The 16,670-nt window shown below is 38.3% G+C and overlaps 1 protein-coding gene across 1 annotated transcript in view; it reads left to right on the top strand.

The window, feature by feature from the left end:
- LOC311037371 (uncharacterized protein) overlaps positions 1-16,670 on the top strand; it is a gene marked incomplete at its 3' end in the record, with an annotated part of 208,389 nt that overhangs the window by 126,469 nt on the left and 65,250 nt on the right. The window contains exons 8-9 of the mRNA XM_084046496.1: positions 15,639-15,718; positions 16,364-16,478. Coding sequence (XP_083902622.1) covers positions 15,639-15,718; positions 16,364-16,478 — 195 coding nt within the window. The remainder of the gene's footprint in view (positions 1-15,638; positions 15,719-16,363; positions 16,479-16,670) is intronic.

The following is a 16,670-nucleotide window of genomic DNA, read 5'->3' as shown; positions in this document are numbered from 1 at the left end:
TAGTATATTAGTATTTAAGTAAAATGTACTTAAAGTACCAAAAGTAAAAATACTAATGTTTGAAAGCAGATCTACAAGCTCACAACGCGTCGCATCGCGGCGAGTTGTGAGCTTGTAGATCGGCTATTTTCAAATTACCTAGGTATAAAATAGGGCTAAAGTGGTTAATGTAGGTTTTATAATATTATAATTTATATCTGCAAAGTAACTAGTCACTAAAGTTCTCAAATAATTGTAGTGGAGTAAAAGTACAATATTTGCCTCTGAGATGTAGTGGAGTAGGAGTTAAAGTATTGGAAATTAGAAATACTCAAGTGAAGTACAAATACCTCAAAATTGTACTTAGTACAGTACTTAAGTAAATGTACTTAGTTACTTTCCACCACTGCGTTATGTATTCTGAGTTTTTCACTTCCAAGGAGTAGTAGTAATACAATGTACAGTAGGAGAGGACTTTGCCTTGTGAGACAAAAAAGTGTTAATTTTAGTTGAATGTTAATCTACATAAGCTAAATACTGGATATCAGTAAATATGCTTCTGGAGCCATAAGTGAAAGACTTACTTATTTCACTGCTGTGAATTGTTTACACGAAATGGTAATTATTTGTTTAATTTTATTTTTATTTATTGAACTTCATTTCAGAAAAAGCTTCTCTTCTTGAGCCATAAGTTAATGACAACAAGTTCAATGTTGGGTTGTTTACAAAAATAAGCTATTTCTATTCCAGCTAAATGTTTAAATATATACATGGGGAAAAAAGTACTTGGAAGATACATGTTGGAAGCAATGAAGCAATTCATATCTTTTAGTTCTCATCCTTATTTATTAGAATCTAGAACAGTAAATAAATGGTATGCCATTTGGTAATGTTCCATTACTTCCAATTACTTTTTAAACGTACACAGTGAATACTAAACTGAAGCTTGACTTTAAAAAAATGTTTAAGATTTTTTTTTTTTTTAATTAAAAAAATCGCAATCAAATCGCAATCGCAATATCGGTCAGAAAAATCGCAATTAGATTTTTTCCCAAAATCGTTCAGCCCTACTACCTAGTATACGTATACTGTGCCCTGTCACAACCCACTACCTTCAACAACACAACAAACACAGCCTAGTTATACTGCACCCTGTCACAACTCTTTACCCAACAACAGCCACAACACAACAGACACACTGTAGATTCACACCAACATTCAATGCCAGAGCCAGAATCAGTCACTGAACATGTTTCATTGCCACCCAGTCATTGGGTCCTATAAGACAACAATAGAACAGCAGCTGGAATCACATACACAACTTACAACACAATCAGCAAGAGCAGCAGCAAAGAAAAGAGAAAACCTGGTTCCTACCCTGAGATGTCTTCTTCTTGGCTTCATCAGTTGTGTAAGTGATGGCCAGGGTCAGACTGTGGATCTCATGGACTAGGTTATCGCTGGCTGGCCAGAACTTTCCTCCCCTGCATCTTTCTTTAGTCCATGTAGGAAGGTAGAGGTGTTGGCCGTCCTCGTGATCAACGCCCATGTGTTGGGTCCCATTTGTGCTCCCAGCTTGTAGAGTGGCTATTTCTGAAACGTCTTGAAAAAAACCACACACACACACACACACACACACACACACACACACACACACACACACACACACACACACAGCTCATTACAATATATTCAATAGGCTCTGTGCACAGCAGCCATTTTGGAAAGAAATTGGGACTCTTCTTTACTTCCTTCACCAATGATACTAATGAAGGCTCTGTTCCATTCTGGTCAAACAGAGTCAGGGTGCTGATATTGAGCATGTTGGCCCACTGGAAACACTCTGCTACACCAGTGGGTCTCAAAGTGTGGTCCAGGGACCCTCATGGTTCCTTGGGGGGGTTCTTAATGTCCCCTTAAAAAGGTGTGTAACTCTGAGAGTGTACAAATGGAACCAAATGGACCCGTAAGGGTCCATTTGGTTCCATTTGTACACTCTCAGAGTTATGGGGGTCCTTGAAATTAAAAGTTTTGAGAACCACTGTGCTACATGAAATGAAACAGCCTAGCCTTCATTAGTATTATTGGTCAAACCTGTGAAGGAAGTAAGGAAGAGGCCCAATTTCTTTCCAATATGGCTGCTGTGCATATAGAGTCTATTCACATAACACACAGCTAAATATTGTATCCCGACTAGTTTTTGCTTTACCGACATTTCTCAGAGTAAAATAATAAAGTAAAATGACACAAATCAGCTCCTGCCTGTAGCCTACATGTTCATGCTAAGCAGCATAGCAGCTAACTCACCTGGATGATAATTAATAATCCACTCGTTTGGAAAGAAAACGACCAACACAGTCCGTTGTGAAAATAATGAACTTCTCTTCCAACTTGTCACACATGTGGTTTGGTAGTTTTAACTCCCTGACAATACTGACAACTACTTCCATGTTGTGTTACATTAGAAGTTGTTTATGTCACCGTTTCAGTTACAAATACAAAGGAGTTTGTTTGTATCAAACACCTGTGTGTCTCCTGCAGGGGTGGGGGGGAGGGGTGGGGGGGAGGGGCGGAAAACCAAGGATTTAAAGAGCCGCTGCAGGGAGTATCTGATTAGATTTGTTTTTATTTTATAGCAGAAAATGTAAAAACAATACAAAAAACAGCACACAAAATATAAAAAAGAAAAGTGCCAGGAGGAGGTAAGCAGCCCTAAGGGCTTATAGGAGGCCTCTACCCATGTATAACACAATGCAAATATTAATAGAACATGATTTTGTACAAAACATGAATATATAGAATTTACAAATAACATGATTTCAGTATAAAATAAAATAAAAACTGATTATACCTGATTATACAGGTATCCAGGTTGATATCCACCAATCTGAATTCATGGAAGGTCTGCTTCTAATCTAGATAATAACTTTTATATTGGGTGTCGTTTTTAGATCGGGTTTCGGGGGACAGGATTGTACTAATACAATCCTGTCTGTTTTTTGTTATTTGTTTTCTATTTGAATATGGAGAAGATGTTCAAATATTATGGCAATAATAAATAAATATACAACAACGAAAAATATTTGACTGAATTTGAAAATGTCTTAATTATTATTAATAACTTGATGCAGTGTGGTTAATTTCTCTCTAGCATAACAGCTGGTCAACATAACTCTATCTTCTGCTATTCTTCATTTATCTTCAGGGATGATTGTTATTATGTTCTTAATTGTGCCTCAAATGTGCTTGAACCATGCATGTCAACTATGCCATGGATCAATGGTGTGTGAGAGCAGGCACCTGCAAGTGTGCATGTCCTAACACTAGGTGGTGCTGCTGGACAGTGAAAAAAGAAAGACTAATCACAAAAAAAAATCCCATAGCAATGTATTTTTTAATGTAATACCACAATTTAGACCTGTTTTTTTAAGAACGCCTTCTAAATCCTAACCTAAGTTTTCTGAAAAACCTGATTTTTCTATTCCAAAAATGGCTCTTCAAAAACAGCAGATGTAAAAGCTCACAGCGCGTCACTTCATACCGAGCTGTGAGCTTGTACATCTGCTATTTTTACATAGGCCTATACATCTTCTCTTCTGGCTTCTGGGGTCCCTAGAACAAAACATTTTCAGATGGGGTCCGTGGCAAAATATATATCAATTTGGGGGTCCTTGACAAAAAAAAATTACACGGATGCTTTCCTGGATTTAAGAACGTATATGCTTTCCAGGTCTTAATGGGTTAATAGCATCTCGGTGCAGGTCCATAGCAATTCATAGCAGCCACAGTGTACACTTTAGTGTGGAATATCAGTGTCTTGTTCTTAAAAGTTTAAATATTGTATTCCTCCTTACACAAGGTTGGAGTAGCCTACAACAATATCAGTTGTATTGACGTTATCAAGAAGAATAAAGCAAGCTTTTAAAATAGCACATTTTATACACATTCCACAAACCAACATTATTAAGGTAGGCTAGCTGGTTCTCAGGGTCCGGGGACCCCCAGGGGTCCTTAAGCAAAATGAGGAACAGTCTATAGGACACCATATTTTCAGCTGTTCAAATATAGCCGATCTACAAGCTCACAGTGTGTCGTGGCAGCGGCGCACTGTGAGCTTGTTGATCTGCCATTCTTGATATGAAAATGTCTGAGAACACTGTGTTAAGCAAGTAGTGCAGGTCAGGGGGTTGAGTCAATAGGAAATCCAACAAAACTAATACAAATACAAGAAGTGGACAGTGTTGCCATGTCCGTTTATTATAAGCGACTTAAGGCTTGTTTATCTGTTAAGTTGCTTGTACATATTGATGGTTGCGGGTTGCGGATTTGTTTGGACTTGTTTCTAAATTGTAGTTGTTTCTCTATAGGCTTGTTTCCTAAATGTTGGTTAAACCAGTGGTTCTCAAACATTTTGTATTCATCATCATGTAATTGTCAGCGTATCCCCATCTGAAATATTGTGTGTAAGCTCTCACTAAGCTGCAGTTGGTGAAGCATATGAACGCAAACGACTAAAGTACACTGACATAGCAGCCGAAGCAGAACAACGCGGCTGGCGTGCCCAGGTGCTTCCGGTTGAGGTCGGGTCTAGAGGATTCGTTGCCACGTCCACAGCCAAGCTTCTTAAGGGAATGGGAGTGAGAGGACAGGCCTTCCGAAAAGCCGTCAAATCGATGTCAGAGGCTGCCGAACGAAGCAGCAGATGGATATGGATCAAGAGAAAGGACCCCAACTGGGCTGCAAAGTGACCATCGAGGGGTAAAAGCTGAGGGGGGCGCACCTGGGACGCCGGGTGTCGCCGTTGAGCCCTGTGGAAGTGTCGTGGGCTTATCAACGAAACACTAGTGAAGCAGGGTGCCCACCTGATGACCCCAGGGAAGCTTTTACCCCTACCCCACTCAACAATGTTACACAAGTACTGATTATCTAAGGGATTGTAATATCTAGTCCTATAAGCACAAATGTCAGGGACCCCCCGTACTAGATTTCTATTGTTAACATTTTTCAAAAATACATATATTTTTTTTAAATAGCAAATCTACAAGCTCACAACGCGTCGCCAGTGTTGTGAGCAGCTTTTCAAATAGCCTATGGATATAGGTTTAAAGTGCTCATGTGGCCTATAGTTGCTTTTTCTTTGGGCTTGTTTTCCTAGACCTGGTTGCTTATTTCTCTCACAAAATCTGGCAATACTGGAAGTGGCAGCAGTACAGCAGCAGTACTTCTACCAGTGCAGCCTGAAGGCCATGAAGGCAGGCAGACACTACGTCCGTTAGCAGAAGCAGTTTTTATCAAAGCCACTTTAACCACTTAAACTCTATTCGAATTATATCATATAAAAATAGCATGTAAAATGATGTTACATGTAGGAGATAGTAGATATTGTGCAGCATGTTTAAAATGTTCCAAACAGACAAGGCGTCACACCTTCTAGCCGATCTACAAGCTCACAAAGCGTCGCAACGAGTTGCGAGCTTGTAAACTGGCTATTTCTAAGATATTTTGTTTTTTCTAAGACATTTTCTCTATGATTTTATTGAGCTTTAGTTAGTTTTATAAACACACAATCTCAGTTCAGGACAGACGGACGGACTGATAGATGGATGGATGCTAAAGACAATAGATATAAACATTTGTGTATATGTGGTCCCAAAAATGGCAGGACCTTCTGAACTTAACAGACTACGCCCCCTAGGTTTGAACTAGGAGCCTATAGGAACTCCTTTAACAGCATTTGAAGAGAAGCTACAGCTAATGGACTCAACATTACTAGGCTAATGAACTACAATGCACATTAACCACATACAAAAGGCTAGGTTCTTTTACCAGATGGAGAGCAGCTTAGTGGTGTACAAAAAGTGAACAAAGACAGATGTGCCAAAAGATCAATTTATTCACTAAAGATAACAATGAATAACATACCAAAAAAAGGACAGTGGGTTAAAATACAGGTTATAATCTATCAGAGTAAAATACTGTCGTATATTGGCCCTTATTTGCTTATATTATATATAACAGTATGCACGTAAAAAACATATAGAAATGATACTACAGTAAGGAGAATCATGAATGTGTTGTGACGTTTTTTATCTTGACGAGAAACAAATGTATAAAATGTTGCATTGAAAGTAATATTGACATCGATTTAATTCATCGCTGAATGGTTAGGGTCTACACGCTGTGAGCTTGTAGACCGGCTATTTGAACTATTTTAAAATGTTTTTTTTAAATAGTAAAACATGGCAAAAGAATGTAAGGTGATGCGCAAGATACGGCCCTCAGTCTCATGCTATAGTTCTTATGTTGCTTTGGACGATAACAAAGCTCACTCTGGCCTGCGCTCTCACACACAGTGGTAAACATTTTGGCTGCCTGCTCCAAACACCATGAAAAACATGACCAATTTATTCTTAGGAATTCTGACATAGGCAATTAATTTAATATTTGGCAGTCAAACTATGAATTAACTAATCATTGCATCAATTTCTTTTAAATGCATTTTCAAATTACCCAATCTATTCTGAAATACATTTCTCAGGCATGTATTTTGTATTTGTATTGTGATAAATCTTGAAAGTGTGCGACCTACTGATTTAGAAGGCATTTGTAGAATCGGCCTCAGGTCTTATGGGCTAAAAAAAAAAATAGAAAACGGTATTGTCATGCGACCTTAAACCTTTTTTTCTTTCTTTTTTTCTGGTCAAAGTAATATTTCTACAGGTCAGGCATAATGACTGTTATATCAAAGCATATTTACCCAGGTCTAATAATATACATGTTGGTGATTTGCCAATGTATAACACCATGTGGACAATTTAGCAAATAAATTACCTGAAGTATTATTCTAGCCAATTCTGTCTAAAATGGTGGCTGTGGGGCAAAATGAACCAAATGCTCTGGGTTAAAGTGAGCCAGTTGTCCTAATATTAATCACTATTCATATTTGTTATTATTTCTTTGCTACTCAAATTATGCTGAATGACTTTTCTTTTTTTAAGTCATATTTTTATGGCTCTTTGTCATAAATGCTTACTCATAATTTCAATTGATAGACGACATCCTGAAATAAGGGTAGATGTTTAGATTTGACAGCTATCTCATTTTGCCTTGCTTCCAGGACAACTTGAAAGTGAGAAGTGTCTGATCTTACCCCGTTCTCCCCTAATGATATAGCATTGTATTCGGTGATTTTGCTCTGCTCCTGTGATACTGTAGGCCTATGTCAGAAATTCTGACTTAGGCAATTCATTTAATAATTTGCAGTCAATCTATGAATTGACAAATCATTTCATCAATTTTTATAAAATGTATTTTCAAAATACGCAATCTAATCTCAAATACATTTCTCAGACAGGTATTTTGTATTTGTATTGTGATACATTTTTGGACCAAGTATTTGTCATTTGTATCATAATATGTTTTGATGTATTTTATCTCTACCGACTCATATTAATTAATAGTTTCTGATTATTGAGTTTTGCAGAGATACAGTGTATCGGTTGTCTATTTATAGCACCCCCAATTAATATATTAATATCTCAATTACATTTCTCAGTATTTTATATTTTGTGACCCAGCATAGCGCCTATATATACAAACTACAAAACCACACAAGTCTAAATAAATAAATGTTGTAGCTTAGCACTGTAAACAGGTTGTAGATCGGCACTGCAAAAAAAATATGGAAACCATTCGTCTCCCTTTGTGACTGGCTTACATATGCATCATACTGTAGGCCTACAATATTATGTTGCTGAATTTGCACAGTACTTTTTCTCTGTGGTAATTTTGCACAAGGCTAAATAGATGTTTTGTTCTATCAGGGATGTGTGTGGCTTAAACTGCTGCTCATAAATCTATGTGGTGATGATATGAGCTTCCTGTCAGTTAGAACTGTGTGAAGTTACAGTACAGAGAAACCACATCCTGATGTAGAACGAGATAAACAGATTTTCAAACTGTATTCTGAATGCGTCACATCGCAACATGTGGTGAGCTTGTTGATCGGTGCTTTTTCCCACTATAAAAAAAGAAAATAGAAAATGTTTGGAACTTTTTGCCATTACCTATAATGACATGCACAAAATAGGGACGCCAAGTTGAAAGTGCTTAAAGTTTAACCAATTTACCCTCCTTTAACCTATCACATCCCACAGGGGAACTTCAGTTTCAGCTTCACCCAGCTGAGTGCTGAACCACAGAGGAGCACGGAGGGGGGAGCAGTTAGGGGTTAAGTGTCTTGCTCAGGGACAACACTTTGACACATTGCTGAGAGCTGGAATCGTACCTGTGACCTCCGGGACCTCCGGAGTCCTAGGCCGGAGTCCCTAACCATTCAGCGATGAATTAAATCAATGTCAATATTACTTTCAATGCAAAATTGTATACATTTGTTTCTCGTCAAGATAAAAAAAAATATTTATTGTAATGACATACAGTAGCATTGTATTCAGTGGAGTGGCTCTACTCCTGTGATACTGTACTACAGAGTAATCACAAACCCCTCCTGAAGTAGAGACTAAAAATACAAAGTTATTTCATGAACAAGATTGTTCGAATATGAAAAATTCTGACTCTCCATGAAATCTAAGTTCTCCCAAAAGAGCATGGAGATGTTTGTTTTTTGAACTGCAGTCAGTGTTGGTGAGTGGCTGGTCCAGGCGCGCGGGAAGTACTTAATAGCCAGGGGGGCTGAGCGTCGGGGGGAATCCGCTTGACGCACGCGTGCGCAGCGTGCGTGCGTTCGTCCTCGGGTCGAAAAATGTGCGGATTTGGGTGGGTTTTGGCACTTTTTTTCCTTTACTTTATTTCGGTTTTAGGGTTAGGTTAGGGTTACGTTATTGAATTCTCGTTCTCATAAATAAAATCTAAAAATCTAAAAAAAAAAAAAAAAAAAAAAAAATCCCTTCCCATCACCAGGGGGGCTGCAGCCCCCGTAGCCCCCCCCCTTCCCGCGCCACTGGGCTGGGCGTTCTATAGACATGTCTATGAAGAAGCTCCACCTTCCACCATGAAAAGGAGTGATCTCCTCCATTCACAACTTTATCAACACTGGAAACAACTAGAAGAAGCATCTCTCTATGGCCAGCATCATGAAACCAGCTGTCATCACCTTTATCATCTGCCTGCTAGCTCTCCATGTAGAAGGTAAGATAAATCAAAGTATTAATTAAGTTCTTGGCCAGAAAAGCTGCTTTTCTTGACAGTCCAGTCCATACGCAGCTGGCAGGTGCTGGTGCATTGGTACAGAGTCAATTAGATTTTGATCTTCTTGTATACTGGTCTCTCTCAAAAGCTCAAAAATAAGTTTCAAACGGCAGGGTCATAAGTTAGGGCCACCCACATGCTCACTGTCAGTTGGCTCATTATATGAAGCTGCTGCACTTTTCTTCTTCCTCTTCTTCTTCTCCTTCTTCTTCTTATTAGCCTATTATTATTAACCTATTATTATCATTATTATTATTATTATTATTATTATTATTATTATTACCCTTATTATTATAAAGCTGGCAGAGTAGTTTTGCTGGCTGTGAAGTACAGCCGTAGAGGCAGCTCTGTGTAGGATTGGACATGTAGGCATGCGTGCCGCCATACCCCTTATCCCTAAACTTATAAGCCATATTTGCTATTTGAACTATTTTAAAATGTTTTTTAAAAATAGTAAAACATGGCAAAAGAATGTAAGGTGTAAGGTGATGCGCAAGATACGGCCCTCAGTCTCATGCTATAGTTCTTATGTTGCTTTGGACGATAACAAAGCTCACTCTGGCCTGCGCTCTCACACACAGTGGTAAACAGTTTGGCTGCCTGCTCCAAACACCATGAAAAACATGACCAATTTATTCTTAGAAATTCTGACATAGGCAATTAATTTAATATTTGGCAGTCAAACTATGAATTAACTAATCATTGCATCAATTTCTTTTAAATGCATTTTCAAATTACCCAATCTATTCTGAAATACATTTCTCAGGCATGTATTTTGTATTTGTATTGTGATAAATCTTGAAAGTGTGCGACCTACTGATTTAGAAGGCATTTGTAGAATCGGCCTCAGGTCTTATGGGCTAAAAAAAATAAAATAGAAAACGGTATTGTCATGCGACCTTAAACCTTTTTTTCTTTCTTTTTTTTCTAGTCAAAGTAATATTTCTACAGGTCAGGCATAATGACTGTTATATCAAAGCATATTTACCCAGGTCTAATAATATACATGTTGGTGATTTGCCAATGTATAACACCATGTGGACAATTTAGCAAATAAATTACCTGAAGTATTATTCTAGCCAATTCTGTCTAAAATGGCGGCTGTGGGGCAAAATGAACCAAATGCTCTGGGTTAAAGTGAGCCAGTTGTCCTAATATTAATCACTATTCATATTTGTTATTATTTCTTTGCTACTCAAATTATGCTGAATGACTTTTCTTTTTTTAAGTCATATTTTTATGGCTCTTTGTCATAAATGCTTACTCATAATTTCAATTGATAGACGACATCCTGAAATAAGGGTAGATGTTTAGATTTGACAGCTATCTCATTTTGCCTTGCTTCCAGGACAACTTGAAAGTGAGAAGTGTCTGATCTTACCCCGTTCTCCTCTAATGATATAGCATTGTATTCGGTGGTTTTGCTCTGCTCCTGTGATACTGTAGGCCTATGTCAGAAATTCTGACTTAGGCAATTAATTTAATAATTGGCAGCCAATCTATGAATTGACAAATCATTTCATCAATTTTTATAAAAAGTATTTTCAAAATACGCAATCTAATCTCAAATACATTTCTCAGACAGGTATTTTGTATTTGTATTGTGATACATTTTTGGACCAAGTATTTGTCATTTGTATCATAATATGTTTTGATGTATTTTCACCCATCTCTACCGACTCATGTTAATTAATAGTTTCTGATTATTGAGTTTTGCAGAGATACAGTGTATCGGTTGTCTATTTATAGCACCCCCAATTAATATATTAATATCTCAATTACATTTCTCAGTATTTTATATTTATATTGTGATAATTTTCTTTACAGAGTATTTGTATTTGGCTACAGTATATCGGTTGTCTATTTACTGTATAGCATCCAAATTTAATAGTAAAACTCCCCCTCAGCAAAGAAGACAACCAAACCTCCTACCGGTGGGGGCTCAGGTATCAAGACACCTCGCAGTTGGGACTCCTATGGACCAGGTGAGTCAGTAGGATACAACAGCGGTGACAACACACAGAAATGTGTTTGGGGAGGAATTAATTGGCATAACGAGTACATTGGGGAGAAAGAGAGGTAAAAAGAAACACAAAAGCAACAAAAAACACTACACGTATTTGTATCTCAAATACATTTCTCAGACCAGTATTTTGTATTTGTAAAACCACTTTGATGTACTTTCGCCCATCTCTGCCAACTCATATTCATGAATGGTTTCTGATTATTGAGTTGTGTAAAAATAACTCATGTGTGCAAATGTTGTTCCTGGTAGCAGATGGAATTTAATCACATCAGTGACAACCCACAGAAATATGTGTGGGGAGGAATTCATTGGCATAACGACTAAATTGGGGAGAAAAAGGGGCATTTCTTCCTCGGCCTAGTTAGATAATGTGCTTGCAAAATTTCTCGAACATTGTATGCTGTGTTAATGATTTGAGGCATTTTGTTCAAAACGGAGCAGTCCTGCAAACTTTGGAAGCCAATCTTAGTCAATCAGGATAGAATATGAAAAATCTGAAAGACCCGTTTTGTTTAATGACTCTAGAGATACTGTGTACCGATTTGCGTGATATTTGGACAAAAGCTGTAGGAGTACTGTCAAAAAATGTGTTTAGCAAAAAGCGGCCTCCTGGTAGCGCTATAACAGGCCCACCTGAAATATTTGGGACAGAGGTTCCGAATTGGCATCCAGGGTGTTTGTGTGCACTGTTTCACTGCAATCAAACCAACAGTGCCGGAGACTAGCTGTTCACAGACGGACACACACACACACAGACACACACACACACACACACACACACACACACACACACACACACACACACACACACACACACACACACACACACACACACACACACACACACACACACACACACACACACACACACACACACACACAGACACACAGACACACACACACAGACACAGACACACAGACACGGACACGGACACGGACACGGACACACAAACGCGGAAACACAAACACACAGACAGACACGCACACACACACACACGGACGCGTGCGTGGAAGGATGGACACGGTGCAAAACACAGTCTCGGGCATACCTTTTGGCTTGGCGGAGACACTAAAGGCTTTAACGTAATTATTTGAATGCAACTGTTCCTGCAACTAAGTGTCTTGACCCTTCATTCCACAGGTAACTGCAAACCTGACTGTTCAGGTCAAGGACTCGACTACATGCATCCACCATTTGATTACGTGGAATATAGACCAACTCTAGACTGTCCACTCAGGAAGTTTGTGTAAGTAGAATGTTCAACAGCAGCCTAAGTCATATTCCTGTGAGGTGACTTTCATTTTACATGCTGTCCATCACTAATATTATTTTATCCATCTCCAGTGTGAAAACAACCAACGGCGGGAGAATATGCGTGAATCCAGGGTCAATCTTGGAATCATCTCTCACACGTTATGGTATAACAGGCAAGCTTGTGGAGAGCATATCTCTGCCAGGCTGGGTTGCATAGCCAGGGCTGTGTAAGTCGGGGGTGCTGCCGTCAGGATGTGAAAAAGCTGGGGTAATAGTATTTCTGTGACATAGGCCTACAGTGAAACGCATTTTTGGTGCTCCCATGGCCACGAACGTGAACAATTGCACCATCTGTCGTACTCTATTTCCCCCCTCAGCAAATGTCCTGACGGCTGAACCCCACGACTGATACAGACCTGGGATAGATCTGCTATTTATTTTTTAAACACTAGGAATATTTTTTAAACATTTTAACAACCCAAAACTTGTATGGAGTAACTGGCACAAAATATTTTCAGGTGTTGGTCCGCAGACAATTACAATAATGTGGGTGTCCTTGACATGAAAAGGTTTGAGAACCACTGTTATAGACAAAAGGTTAATTCTGGGGATAATACATTAATTTATTTGTCTGCTAATGTTTTAAGTCGAAAAAACTAAATGCATTGAAAACACAGATAAAGCATTTCATATTTAATTGTTTTAATGCAACTATTGTGTCTTGTATACGTGTCTTGTCCCTTCATTCCACAGGTCAACATGCTGCCTGCAAATGCCCAGATAAAGGAATCGCCTCCATGGACTTAAGTCTCATTCAGGATGAGAAGGTATATGAAGCAACTCTGTCATGTCCAAGCAGGGAGATCATGTAAGTAGAATGTTCTAAACAGCAGCATAAGTCATTTTCATGTGAGATGTCATTCATTTTACATGCTGTCCATCACTAATATTATATTATTCAACTCCAGTGTGACAACATCTAACGGCCACAAGAAATGTGTGGATCCAGAGTTAACATTGGGAAAGGCTCTTTATCAATTCAAAACAAAAGGTAAGACAAGAAAAGGTTTCTCAACAGAGCATTTATCTCCACCATCATGTGAGGAAGCTGGGGCAATAGCATTTCTATGACTTACAATACAATTCAATTCAATTCAAAGGGCTTTATTGGCATGAGAAAACATACGTTTACATTGCCAAAGCAAAAAGCACAATACTTACAGTGCAATACTTACAGTGCAACGTATCACATGGGGGGGGGGGGGGGGGGGGGGGGTGATATGTGGAGGGGTGGGGCTCACGCGTCTGAGTCTGTGAACGGCTAATCAGTTACTGTGGAAGTATGGGGGAACAACTATAAAACAAATATCAAAACAATATTCTTACTCCAGAAGAAAGCCATCAGAATTGTCAAACAAACAGACTACTACGCACCAACGAATCAACTATTCATTCAACTAAACACCTTAAAACTACACAATATACTTAAATACTGCAGTTATAATGTATAAGGCACATAATAACTACCTGCTTCCACGCTGTATCCAGGAGCTGTTCCGGCCTAGAGAGAGCTAGTACAATTGGGGAATTGGCATTTTTTTAAAAAGGCATGAATTAACAATACCGTTACCGATGTATATCTGTTAAAGGGTAAATCTATGGAACAACTTAGAGATGATGAACTAATAGCTCAATGAAGAAATACAAATAAAAGTACAAATCTAACAAAATAGCTAAATATAGAACATTAGTATGATATATAATTCTAGTGGTATTATGTCATTATGTAATGATTGTTGATATTATATATTATCAAAGTATTAGATTATAGTACATATTATATTATGCAAATTATAATCATATTATAAAACATACCACGGTAATAGGCACTATATTATATTACATACTATTTTGTATTATATTACATACTACATTGTATTATATTACATACTACATCAAATTATATACTATTCTATTCTACTATGACAAGCAATATGAATTATACTTGGCTGATATTGTATAGTTCAAGAAAGTAGGTTTTAAGTCAGTCAGTTATTTGTTTTGTCTGTTTTAGTATTTTCTTACCTATGATAGTTATTATTAATGTTAAAATGGTAGGCAGTAGGCACAATAAGCTACGGCTTCAGCCTATACCTTTTTGGTCTATGTTTTCACTGATATCAAATGAAGGCATAGTATTAAACTGCTTTTGATGTCCACAATAAAACTACTACTGACTAACTAACACTAACATCATTTGGTGTCATTTATGTGGCTGCTAATATCGTTAGTCACTCAAAAATATAAATAATACAAACACAGATGGTTTTCATATTTAATTATTTGAATGCTTCATGGCTTGTCCCTTCATGCCACAGGTACACCTATCTGCAAATGTTCAGGTCAAGGAATCAACCATGCATCCAAGACTCTTTAAGAATGAGCAGATATATGAAGCGTCTAGATTCTGTCCACGCAGGGAGATCACGTAAGTAGAATGTTCAGTAACACTGTAACAGATTATAATTAATTCTTTACTTTACTTTATTTGTTTATTTGCACAGGACAATGCATATTAATGGATGTCACATGGACGTAAATACACCGGATTTAGCAAAGATGCTAGTTTTCATCCGCAGTCCCCACAAAAAAACATAAAATAAAACAGACAGACAAACAGTGATTGATAATGACTTAACATTTAGTTCATCATTAATTGAGGCATAAGTAATGATTAACTAATGATGAAAACGATGACCTACAGTAGCTGAGGGTCCCCCTGGCTCTAGTGAGCCAGTCCAACTTGGGAGACCCCTGTCAGCCTAACACACAGCCATTCACCACATGGAAGTTTTTAAACAACAACCACCACCAGAGACAGACTCTCCTCGATACTGCTACCCGCCTATGAGCACTCATCCTGGGCATAGAAGAGACCAAAAAAAGCTGATCTACAAACGCACCATGTGTGACCCTTAACTAATGATATATTAACTTATAAGTCATAATGACTTAACCATTAATTATTCATGATGAATTAATCTATGAGTTAATCATTTATTAAGCATTATATAAGAGTTAATGATGTGTATGAATTCACAAAGTGTTACTTGTGAGGTGCCATTCATTTTAAGCGTTGTCCATCACTGATATTATTTTATCCATCTCCAGTGTGGAAACAGCTAACAGGGTAAAGCAATGCGTGGATCCAGAGTCAAACTTGGGAAAGTTCATCATTCGCAAAAGATCAGGTAAAAATAAAAAAGGCAGCTCAGTGGAGCACATATCAGTGCCAGGCTGGGTTGCCTAGCCAGGGTTGAGTTCGTAATGGGGTGTAGATGTCAGGATGCGAGGAAGCTGGGGCAACAGCATTTCTACGACATACGGTATAACATTTTGCATTTGTTGTGCCCCCATGACCACAAACATGACATGAACAGTTGCACCATCTGTCGTACAAACTTTCCCCCCGCAACAATTCCTTGTGTCCTGACGGCTGCACCCCACGACTGACACAGCCCTTGGTAGGCGAGCAGAACTGGTGGAGATCTGTGCTCTGAGGAGCACACTTTTCTAGTAGAACATCAAGTTTCTTAAACATTTTCTAATAATTGGATAACACCATAGTAATTTCGAACATGGTTAGATTGCTTTGAAAAACTATGGCTTTTACAATCCTGTCATCTATTTGTATAGACAAATGACTGATTTTTACTCTCTAGTCTTTTCATTGTATCTTCTTCTGGTTTACTTTAGTTCTGGGGAGAATAATGTGATGTTATTTATTTGTCTGCTAATGTTGTTAGTCGAGAAAAAAACACAGCTAAAGCATTTAATTTAATTTCATTATTTTAATGCAACTATGCGTCTGTGCGTCTTGTCCCTTCATTCCACAGGTCTACATGGTAATTGCACATGTTCAGATCAAGTAATCAAATCCATGCACCCGAGTCTCATCAGAAACCACGCGATATATGAAGTGACTCAGTTCTGTCCAGGCAGGGAGATTGTGTAAGTAGAATGTTTTTAAACAGCCTTAAGGTCGTTTCAGACGGGGAGCGGTTGACGTGCCATGTAATTCATTTTCAATGAGAGGCGTGGAGAAGTTGAGGGGCGGAAAGGTGAGCGGGCACGGTCCCGTGAAATTCCCATGCTCGTTTCGTGCACAGGCCTGCGGACGGCAAGAGCTGGATTGTGGTCAGC

Source organism: Gymnoscopelus microlampas, assembly GCF_963454915.1.
Source record: "Gymnoscopelus microlampas genome assembly, chromosome: 21".
In the NCBI taxonomy this organism is placed as follows: domain Eukaryota; kingdom Metazoa; phylum Chordata; class Actinopteri; order Myctophiformes; family Myctophidae; genus Gymnoscopelus; species Gymnoscopelus microlampas.
This window is presented reverse-complemented; position numbering and strand designations above follow the sequence as displayed.